Raw genomic sequence first — 11,398 nt, 5'->3', positions numbered from 1 at the left:
TGACTTCCTAGGGAAGCGAATATTCTAGAATTTAACGGTGTCGTGCTTTCAGTGTAGGTGACATTCCCGTCAATCGCGAGGGGCCTGTGGTGACTTTGTCAATTTCGAGGCGCCTGTGGTGACTTTGTCAATTTCGAGGATTTGTCTGCTCAGTTTTCGAAGATGCTCAATGGGTAGGGTTTGCGTACATATGTTTATAGGGATAAGTGTATGTGTGTTGCAAGTGTATGAGTTGTACTGTGTAATTTTAAAAAAATACCCATATCTGCCATTAAAAAATAGATCCAACCCAATTTAGATCTTGCAAAAATTGAAGTCTACAAAATAGTGCCAGTCACATCTGCCCTAACTATCATTCTTAATCTCTTCTTCTTATTTAAATCAGAGAGTATATCCCAAAGGGCTAATTAGATATACATTTACATCTGTCTATGTATAAAGGGAGCTGTTGTTCTTTCCAAAAACAAAATCCGATGCTTTTGTGATGAGTAGCATTCCATGATGTTGACCTAGATGACTGGCACTAAGATAGAACTAGACTTACCAGTGCATTAATCTTGATTGTGATGTATGCAAGTTAAAGTATATTTACTCACAAAAGAGTTAAAATATATTTAAATCCTATGTATTATGGTATAAATAAAAACTCTATTTGCCTAATCCCTTCATTCCGAACTATAAGTCATTTTGGTTTTATTCTAAGAGAAGCTTCTCTATGTTTGATCAAGTCCATTGAAAAAAATCATGAATATCTACAATATTAAATTTGGTTCATAAATAGACTAAAATATGTCTGTCTATATTTTAGATAAACTTAGTCGAAATTAGATGAATTTTTTTTAGGACAAAGATAAAACAAACTATAATTTAAAATAGAGGAAGTGTTAACTGGAGATATGTGAGTGTAAATTACCTGCCTCTGCAGTTGCATGGGTTGATAGGCTAGTGTTATAAATCATGTAGTGTACTTGACATTTTGTCTAACACCTCACAGGTACGAACTTCTTTTTCTCCGTGGAAAATCTTTTCTTCCCAACTAGATTTTTTTTTCTTTGATGGAACATTGTTTTCTTCTCCGTGTTTTTTTTTCTTCAGATGCTCCATACAGAAAAATATGTTCCACAGATTAGAAAAAAAAAGCTCCATTAGGAGAAAAAAGTTTACTTAGGAGGTGCGCGACAAGATGGCTAGCTTCTAGTAGCCAATGCCATCTACAACATCTATCCCCTAATATTTCCAAGTCAAATATACTTGACTTGGAACAATATTTGACATCAGAATATATCAATTAAGTATTCTATCTTCTATTGCTGGATATTGGCGGCGATAGTGATACACCCGACATTAGGCAAAGTTAATTAGACTAAATATGACTCGCTCTGTTGAAAGATGCCAAGCAAGTGTGCTTTGACTGTGGTATAGTAGCCAAAGTTAAACTTTCAGCTTTGCTCTTAGGTGAAAAGTTGTTGGTTTTGATACTGTAGCACATTTTGTTGTTACTTGATAAATAATATCCAATTATAAACTAATTAGGCTTAAAAGATTCATCTCGTGCTAATCAGTTAGACTGTGTAATTAGTTATTTTTTCAACTGCATTTAATGCTCCATGCATGTGTCCGAATATTCGATGTGACGGGTACTGTAGAATTTTTTTTTGGAACTAAACAGGGCGGGCATAGTATTCTAGCATTGCTTTATGATTTTGTTCAGTTCACGTTCAGAGTGTGAAGCGCAATTCCCACAGCTTTGCTTGCCTCGCTCTGCAGTCTGCACAAGCGCAATTAGCCTCACTCACTCAATCCAACAAACACAAAGTGACCTCCATGCCTGGAAACAAGCAGCAGCTTCTAGCTGCATGCTTCCTCCTGGTGGGCCTCAACCTTGTCGCCCTCACCGCCGGCGACGATCAGCAGCTCGTGTACTCCGGCTTCGCCGGCAGCAACCTCATCCTCGACGGCGCAGCTACCGTCAAGGGGAGCGGCCTCCTGGAGCTCACCAACGGCACGCTCCGGCTCAAAGGCCATGCCATCCATCCCACGCCGCTGCGCTTCCGCGACGCGGCGTCGTCCAACAGCAGCGCGGCGAGGTCCTTCTCCACCTCTTTCGTGTTCGGCATCCTCTCCGCCTACCCCGACGTGAGCGCCAACGGCCTCGCCTTCTTCGTCGCGTCGAGCAAGGACTTCTCGGGGGCCATGGCGGCGCAGTACCTCGGCCTCCTCAACGGCAGCAACAACGGCAACGACACCAACCGCGTCTTCGCCGTCGAGCTCGACACGATGCAGAACAACGAGTTCAGGGACATCAGCGACAACCATGTCGGGATCGACATCAACAGCCTTGTCTCGGTGGACTCCACCAACGCCGGCTACCACGACGGCGGCGGCGACGGCGACTTCCACAGCCTGACGCTGATCAGCCACGAGGCGATGCAGGTGTGGGTGGACTACGACGGCCAGGCCAAGAAGATCAACGTGACCCTGGCTCCCCTCAAGATGGGCAAACCTGCCAGGCCGCTTCTCTCGGCAACACACGACCTCTCGACGGTGATCCCCGACATGGCATACATCGGCTTCTCATCGTCCACAGGATTAGTCAGCTCAAGGCACTATGTTCTTGGATGGAGCTTTGCCATGGATGGTCCTGCGCCGGCCATCAACATCGCCAAGCTGCCCAAGCTACCCCGTGAGTTCCCAAAACCAAGATCCAAGGTCATGGAAATCGTCCTACCAATAGTCACAGCAGCAGTGGTCCTGTTTGTGGGTGTGGTTCTTGTTCTACTTAGGCGAAGGCAGCTAAGGTACTGTGAGCTAAGGGAAGATTGGGAAGTTGAGTTCGGACCACATCGGTTCTCGTACAAGGATTTATTCAGTGCCACAGAAGGATTCAAGAACAAAAATCTATTGGGAGTAGGAGGGTTTGGGAAAGTGTACAGGGGAGTCCTTCCGGTGTCTAAATGTGAGATCGCGGTGAAGAGGGTGTCACACAACTCGAAGCAGGGCATGAAGGAATTTGTTGCTGAGATTGTTAGCATCGGGCGCATGCAACATCCTTACCTTGTTCAGTTACTGGGTTATTGCCGTCGGAAAGGTGAACTGCTTCTGGTATATGAGTACATGTCGAATGGGAGCCTGGATAAGTATTTGTATTGCCAAGAGAGCAAGGGTACACTCAATTGGGTGCAGAGGCTTGGCATCATCAAAGGCATTGCATCAGGCTTGATCTACCTCCATGAGGAATGGGAAAAGGTTGTCGTCCACCGCGACATCAAGGCGAGCAATGTGCTACTTGACAGTGGTATGAATGGTCGGTTAGGAGACTTTGGGCTTGCTATGCTGTATGACCACAGTGACAACCCACAAACCTCACATGTTGTTGGCACCATAGGATACCTTGCCCCTGAGCTTGGATGCACCAGTAAGGCGACCACTTTGACCGATGTATTTGCCTTTGGCACATTCGTTCTTGAGGTCATCTGTGGGCAAAAGCCCATCATGCAGGATTCAGAAGACAACCAACTCATGTTGGTGGATTGGGTGGTCGAGCATTGGAAACAAACATCGCTAATTGGTGCGGTGGATGCCAAGCTCCAAGGTGACTACAATGTCGATGAGGCATGCATAGCACTGAAGGTAGGATTGTTGTGCTCTCATCCCTTTCCCGAGGCAAGGCCCAGTATGCGGCAAGTCCTGCAATACCTAAACGGTGAATTGGCAGTGCCAGAGCTGGTTCCAGCACATCTAAGCTTCCAAATGCTGACACTGATGCAGAATGAAGGGTTCGACTCATACATCATGTCGTATCCTTCATCAGTCGATAGCGTTTCCAACCTTGTGCAAGAAAGATAAGAAGAATTTCCAACCTTTGTGCTAGTGGTTTTGACATACACCCAGGGTTTTCGATTTTGTTTTGCAAAAATTTTCGCCCAGGTCCGAAATGACCGAAATTCGCGAAATTTGGACGAAATTTTGTTCCTGCCGGTCAAACAGGCACGTTCAAATTTGAACAAATTTTGGCAGAAATCATCGAAATTTTTTGAAAATTTCGGCCGAAATTCCGGGCGAATTTTTGTCAGACCGGCCGTCCGGCGGGAGCTGTCGGCGGGCCCATCCGGAGCGTCTCCATCGCCGCCGCCCAGGTGTAGCGCATCCTGCCGAGGTCGTCCCACGACAGGGCCTCCCCTGGCTTCTTGCTCCGCACGATTTCTTGTTGCTCTGCTCCTCGATCCATCAGATATCCATGGTTGGAATTGTAATGAATCCATCAGCACGAGTGCTTGCTTGGCCAAAACTGGATTGAAATTCGTAAATGCAAAGTGGAAATTAAATTACCCTCGAGAACTTTGGCGTAGGCGTCCTTGTTGGCGTTGAGGTGCTGGAGGAGGAAGGTGATGAGGGCGGCGGTGGTGTCGTGCACGGCGACCATGAGGAACATGACGTTGTCCGTGATCTCCTCATCAGGGAGGCCCCTGGAGAGCATGTGGGTGACGATGTCGTCGGCCGGCAAGGTCTCCCCGCACTCCAGCTTGGCCCTCCTCTCCTCGATGACCCCCGCGACAGCGCGCCGCCCGCGCCAGCTGGCGGCGAGGCACCGTCTGAACCTGGTGAATGGCAAGTCTAGCGGGACCGCCCAGATGCCCTGCACCAGCTGCTGGAACTCCGCCGACAGCTCCCGCCGGGCCATCGGATGCCAAGCCAAGCGGGTACCTCACCGGAGGGCCGGTTGCCAGACGCGGCGAGGTAGACTAGCGAGCCGAGCTGCGCGATGGAGTCGGGGAGGTGGCCCTCGAACGCGTTGGAGGCCGCACTCGTCGCTCGAGAGGCGCCGCCGCCGCCGCCGAAGTGAACCGGGAGGGGAAAAAATGAACCAAAAATGAAACCCTACGCTGCTGTATCGAGATTTAGGGGAACTAGGTTACCAATAGGATGGGCTTGGGCTGCTGTACCGATAGGAACCGGATCCAATTCAAACGGGCCGAAATATATAAAAACGAATGGGCCAATTTCGTCATGAGCCAAAAAAGGCCGAAATTCACGAAATTTCGGCGAAATTTCGCCGAAATTTTGAACACTGCATACACCTTTATGTTGTGTATCTATACCTAGTTACCTACTCACATGCTTTGGATTTTTGTTAGTTGCTTTATATAGCTATATTTGGTAATAAGAAAGAAAGTTGCACCATTCTAGTGAGAGCCACGAGCTGATCTTCTGCTATCAAGTTTGATTTAAAATCCTTTGATGTTATAAGTTAAAATTTTCAAAAGTAGGGGCGCAAACACTAACAAAACAAAAACAAAACAAAACAAAAAAGGAAAAAAAATGAGACAACAGCAGCAAAAGAACCCAAGCTCTCTCAAGGAACGATAGAATTAAATTGTTCCTAGTATCCTATGATTTTCTTGTAACTATTTTGTATATATAGCATGCGTGGACTGATTTGACACCTTTGTTATTTCAAACATAGGAACCGGAAATTCTTTGGCTGCAAGCGTGCCTATAGTGTATTAATAGTAAAAAGAAAGAGAAACATGCCTTGTGTGGGGACGGCAAACGTCAGCTTCACTGTCAGCGTGACCAGGGATGAACAAGTTGCAGCTGCAGTAGGCAACCTAATTTCACAACTGCATCAGTATTATATTTAATGACACCTGTATAGATGATTGGGGCAATTAAGCAGGTAGCACATCACTAACAAAATTCAGATATATAATTAAGAAGATTCGGGCGGTACTAATCTTTCAGTCCGAAAAAGACCTTTGGACTCATATCATTCAGTCTTCAAATTGAGGGAACTCCTGGAATATATGATATCTCTTATCTCGATGCAAAACATATAGTATTAATAAATCGCAACGCTTGCACCAACACAAAGCTGGCTAAAACCTCAATACAAATGATTTTCAACATGCTACATGCTGTAAAATGCTTTTTCACCTCTTGTGGTTTGACAGGCGTCCTAATTAGTATAGCCAATCTTATCTTGCTACTACTAATTGGAGGCTCATTTTAAGCCTCAACATGAAGCCACTTAGAATTCTAGGTGGGCACTCTAAAAAATTAGAGAAATTCTCACCAAAATCATAAATCTGGCCATCAAACCGACAACTCTAATTCATAATAGTTATTGGATCTGTTATCTTTCCTAATAAATTACACACCTCCGCTATTATAAAAATAGACTAAAGTAATCCTGTCAACATGTATCTAAATTACCACCTCTGCCATTATAAAAAATCTACAGTAACCCCTAATTTTTTTGTAAATTACCCACATATGCTATTATAAAATTAATACAAAGAATCCTCTAAACTTGCATATAAACTATCCAATTATATCATTTTTAAAAATTAAAGTAATCTCTAAATCTGAATCTAAATTATATAATTATAAAAAATATTAAAGTGCACAATATAAAATTTTAAATTACTATTTATATCATTATAATATATTATTTATATTATTATTTATATAAAAGTACTACCAACGATATGTGTCGCCATGTATTCATATATAATGGAAGAGATAAGAATATCAATACATAAACAAATGGCTCAAATTAAATATATATCAAATACAAATAGAGATGTGATGCAAAATGAAATCTATTGCAACTAGATAATGATAAATATGTATTTTAGAGTATATGTTAGAATATTCAATAGATGAAAGAGGGCATGAGATAGATAATTATAATTATTACCTATAAACTTTATTTTTATATTAGTAAATATAATTAGCCCGTGCGGGAGCACGGTTGATAGGCTAATCATACACAATCTACTTTTAGTCTGTTATCTTGGCAGTTAGCTTATGGCGGATAACTCTCGGTGACTTTTGACTGAGACTGACTTGATTATTGATCATTTCGTGTAGCCTTCTCCGGCCGGCCGGTCGTCCACGTTCTCTCCTACTCCGATTTTCAAACATGCATGCGTGCCTGCCAATGTGTTCACCAGTTCACACTCGATAGCTACCTGTGATTTGAAAATTTTAACTTATTGGATGACACCTCAATTTGTTTGATTGGCCAAATTTTTTTAGCGGTGTGTCATCATCTCAAACAAAATTAGTCTGCTTTGAAATTTTCTTTGCCTCTAGCTTCCGAGAACCCACAGCACTCAGTATACTACACCACCATAGAGGGAAACATTTCAGTCGCATGAATGGTAGCACACATGCTCATCTGCCATCTACTCCCCATCCTCTTCCTTGGCCATGGCCTTATTGGATCCTTAGCTGCCGACGGCAGCAACGGCGACCAATTCGTCTACACCAGCTTCACCGGCGCAAACCTCACCCTCGACGGCGGCGCCACGGTCACCGCGACCGGCCTCCTCGAGCTCACCAACGGCACGACCCACCAGAAAGGCCACGCCTTCCACCCGGCTCCCCTGCGCCTCCACGCGTCCCCGGATGGCACGGTGCAGTCCTTCGTCTTCGGCATCGTCTCCAGCTACCTCGACTTCAGCACCCATGGCTTGGCCCTTGTCGTCGCCCCGGGCAGCTAGAGCGAGGGACCGAAACTGGTGACCAGAGAGGGTGAATGGGAGCCGATCAAAATTTCTCTCGAAATTTGAAACATCGGCCAATGTCCCAAAATCACCGCAAGCCCTCGAACCTAGGCCAGCGAGAATCATAGTCACAAAGTTCCTCGGTCGACCGGGTCGAGGAACAGGGTCGAGGGTCGTCACTTTATAAAATTGTGGTACGAAGGGGGTATACCTCTATGGAACGATAAATTATTATGTGGAACGCGACCTTGATTCATCGGGATCGATATATTCGGGTCGATGTGTCTTTATAAAGACAAAAACTATATATGTGCTACTAATGAAGAAACTAATCTGCACAAGCATATAAGAAACGTATAGAAGAGTACATTTAGACCATGCTACACGTACTCAGCTCATTGTCTAACAAAAGCCACACGAATCCACTGTCCTTAACATCCTTATCCTAATTAAATCTGCTAGCAATGGTGCTGCGACCCCTTTCAAATCGGGACACGATCCAACCTTGAATGGGACACTGACCCTCTTCGACCCTGACCCACGAATCGGAACGGTGTTCCCGGGTCGTGGGACGAGGCATCGACCCCGAATCCTGTGACTATGGCGAGAATAGCTATGGACAAGCTATCTCGAAGCAAAAGACCCAGGTCGCAGCGCGGAAGCAAAGGCAAGAGAAACTTCACAAATCGCAGCACAACACACACAGACCGGTTTGACCGGTGCACTGGATCGGTCTGACCGGTCGGGCAATTCAAACCCTGACTGACCGGTCTCGCCCACCGGTCTGACCAGTCTCGTCCAGAAAACCCGCAAACAAACCTTCAAACCACGAATCTCGAGCAAACGAAGTTCAAATCCAACCAAACTTGGAGGAAAGCTTCGTTACTACCCTGTGAACAAATCCCCAAAAGATCTCACCCAAAAGGTTCACGAATCGAGAGAAATCGAGGAAAGGTCAAAGTGGATTGGGGTTTTCTCAAGAACACAAAATCGCCAATTCATGAGAACCCATGATTCCAGGGGGTTTAGCACTAGGCTATAAGCATGGGAATCGTTCCAAAGAGTTCATCAAACCACGAAATCAAGGGTTGGTCTCCTCCAAACAAGAAACACACCAAAAGAGGAAAATTGAACCCAAAAACGCAAGAGAGAAGGGGAGGACGAGATGCTCAGCACACACAAGTGAATCACAAACAAATTTCATCCATTAATTCTCAGAGGAATTCACCTATACAACAGCTAGACCCATCCGCCCATCATCCACCCACTAGATTGGAGAGAATAGCTATAATCAAACTCTCGTTGCGTTGGAGTCCTTGGCCCTAACCTAGAGCAGGGGCAGGGAGAAGGAAAAACGAAGAGAAAACAAAAGACTCAAGAGACTCAACCAGCCACGGGCTGGTGGGGGTATTTATACCCGGCTGCTGCGGCCAGACTGGTCAGACCAGTCCAGGGGACCGGTCAGACCGGTCGGGTCAGCAGCACCCCGCTTGTCGTGGGAATTTTAGGGTATCCACAGCCGGGTGGTGGAACGCACCCGCCTATTCCCAGTGAGGGAGGACTCGGGGAAGTACTAGGCGGTTAGGCTAATCCAGCACTGAGGCAAGCACACAAGAACACACGATCTAGAGTGGTTCGGGCCGCCGGAGCGTAATACGCTACATCCACTGGGAGAAGTATTGTTCTTGGTTATGTATGAACCTATCCTCTGACGGGCCTTGGCCTTTTTTCAGCCTGAGTTTTCTTCTAGCGGGCGCCCCCCTTTTATAGATCAAGGGGTGCGGATACATTGGTCGTTGAGGCCCCGACAAGTAGGCCCAACGTGACTGAGTAGCATACTGCGCAGAGTACTTAAATGGCTACAGTAGTTGTGAATCTTTTCTCCGATATGCTTTCATGCCCTGCTGCCTCTCTGACTCAGGGGGGTCTTCTCTTGTCCCGTCAGCAAGGTGCCCGTTGGGGAAACGTAGCTTGCGGCGTGGCCTGTTGAGGCTATTATGTAGGCGTCATAATGGGTGAAGCCGAGCCAGCGTGTCCATCTGTCATGGCAGACTGACAGGCGCGGTGTGGGCGGCGCCAGCGGCTCCACTACACGTCTTGGTAATACGCGATCAATAGTGTCCCCTGGTCAAAGAATCGCCTCGGCTTCTGCTATATCAATGCGGGCGTCCACCTACCGCAATAAATGCAGTGGTAGGTGAACCTTAGTATGGAGACCAAGCGGCCTTATATACGCATCTGTGCTTGCAGACACGTGGCAGCTCCGGACCTCCCCGGGCGGGGTGTCAATTCCTTTCCTTAGTGAGGGGTCCAGTTACTATACAGGGGGTCCGGGACCCCATGGGGGGTCCGGGACTCCGCGGGGGTCCGGACCTCCACGGGAGGTCCGGAGCCCCCGGCTGTTCGGGCTGAGCGCCTGCTTCTTCCGGAACACGTGGTGCTCCCAGACCTTCCCCAGCCGGGGGACGGGTTCGGGACCGTTGTCGGGTGAACAGGGCTCCGGACCGCAGGGGTCCGGCTATTTGGACGTAGTCAAGGATAACCACAAGGCTCTTGCCTAGACATAGCAAGAGGGGGTACCCCAGTCCTGGGGTACCGACAGTGGCCCCCGGGCCCACCTCGGGAGAGGTACGAACCCGCGAGTGGGGCCTACTATCGTGATGTGTTTCCACGCAAACTTGATTGTGTTGGTGTGCTCATGCAGAGAGCGGGCGCTCCAGACCCCTGAGGCCGGTACACCGGTTGCCAGGTTCAGGTAATAGAGCGCTCTCCACAGGGCGACGAAGGTGTAGGCTTAGGGTGCGGAACCAAGCTAAGTGGCTACACAGACCTCGGATCGCTCAGGGAGCATGCACCACTTCCCGGACCCGGCTCTTGGCGATCGTGGCGAGCGGTCTCCGCCGGAGCGGGCCACCGGAGTGGACTTGAGTCGACCGTGGCGAGCGGTCTCCGCCGGAGCGGGCCACCGGAGTGGACTTGAGACGACCGTGGCGAGCGGTCTCCGCCGGAGCGGGCCACCGGAGTGGACTTGAGACTACCGTGGTGAGCGGTCCCCGCCGGAGCGGGCCACCGGAGTGGACTTGAGACGACCGTGGCGAGCGGTCTCCGCCGGAGCGGGCCACCGGAGTGGACTTGAGACGACCGTGGCGAGCGGTCTCCGCCGGAGCGGGCCACCGGAGTGGACTTGAGTCGACCGTGGCGAGCGGTCTCCGCCGGAGCAGGCCACCGGAGTGGACTTGAGATGTTGCTGACGACCCGATGAAATATGTCACCGGACCTCATAGTAAGGTGCGAGAAACCAAGCCTTATACTAGAAGGGAGCCCGGGACCTTTAAAGGCAGCAGTCTCGGGTACTAGAGTACTTGTAACAGGGTAGTGAAGTACGTAAACTTAGGGTACATTACCAGGCTAAGCTACGCGGAGCTTCTCTACCCCAGGATACGAGTACTACTTCTCCAGAGCAGGTCCTTAGGGGTCCGAACTGCCTTCCAGCTAGAAGAGGTGTCCCCACCTGGCCAGCAACTTAACTTGGATTGTTAGCAATAAAAGGAAGATTCCGCTTAAGAGGAAAGAATAGTTAAACCAAGGCGAATAAATGCAATCAAGGTGGAGCCTAGATAAAACTGAGAAAGAAAAACTCCTTTATTATTGTGGTTGTCATAGTATACATCAGAGGTCGGGATTACGAGGTCGGACCTCTACCGCTCCGGACCGCTTTTTGCTTGTTTGTGTGATAGGGCCAGAGGTCGGGTTTACAAGGTCGGACCTTGACCGCTCTGGACTCACACGTAGGCGCCACGTTATTACAAAGGAGGAATTTTCTTAGTCTTATCTTAGGAGTAACCTTCGGCTGCATTCTATACAGTATGTCCTTCTCTGATTGGAAG

General features: G+C 47.9%; 2 protein-coding genes across 2 annotated transcripts; one reads left to right on the top strand and one right to left on the bottom strand.

Moving 5' to 3' along the window:
* Nucleotides 1-1,716: 1,716 nt before the first annotated feature.
* LOC120661243 (L-type lectin-domain containing receptor kinase SIT2-like) lies at nucleotides 1,717-3,884 on the top strand. The gene has a single exon (XM_039940011.1). It carries the CDS (start codon nucleotides 1,825-1,827, stop codon nucleotides 3,844-3,846), a length of 2,022 nt encoding a protein of 673 aa, XP_039795945.1. The 5' UTR covers nucleotides 1,717-1,824; the 3' UTR covers nucleotides 3,847-3,884.
* Nucleotides 3,885-4,051: 167 nt separating this feature from the next.
* Nucleotides 4,052-4,866, bottom strand: LOC120661252 (cytochrome P450 716A1-like). The gene is made up of 2 exons (XM_039940018.1): nucleotides 4,330-4,866; nucleotides 4,052-4,212 (listed from the first exon to the last, which is right to left on the bottom strand). The coding sequence occupies exons 1-2, from the start codon at nucleotides 4,679-4,681 to the stop codon at nucleotides 4,070-4,072; spliced, it is 495 nt and encodes a 164-aa protein (XP_039795952.1). The 5' UTR covers nucleotides 4,682-4,866; the 3' UTR covers nucleotides 4,052-4,069.
* Between the last annotated feature and the right edge of the window lie 6,532 nt (nucleotides 4,867-11,398).

This window comes from Panicum virgatum, chromosome 2K, assembly GCF_016808335.1.
Source record: "Panicum virgatum strain AP13 chromosome 2K, P.virgatum_v5, whole genome shotgun sequence".
NCBI lineage: Eukaryota > Viridiplantae > Streptophyta > Magnoliopsida > Poales > Poaceae > Panicum > Panicum virgatum.
Note: the sequence above shows the minus strand (reverse complement) of the source record. Positions and strands in the feature narration are given on the sequence as shown.

Coding starts and splice junctions, on each gene's coding strand:
- LOC120661243 (XM_039940011.1), top strand. CDS start 1,825: ATGCCTGGAAACAAGCAGCAGCTTCTAGCTGCATGCTTCCTCCTGGTG.
- LOC120661252 (XM_039940018.1), bottom strand. CDS start 4,681: ATGGCCCGGCGGGAGCTGTCGGCGGAGTTCCAGCAGCTGGTGCAGGGC. Junction 4,213..4,329: donor CTACGCCAAAGTTCTCGAGG/GTAATTTAATTT, acceptor ATCGAGGAGCAG/AGCAACAAGAAATCGTGCGG.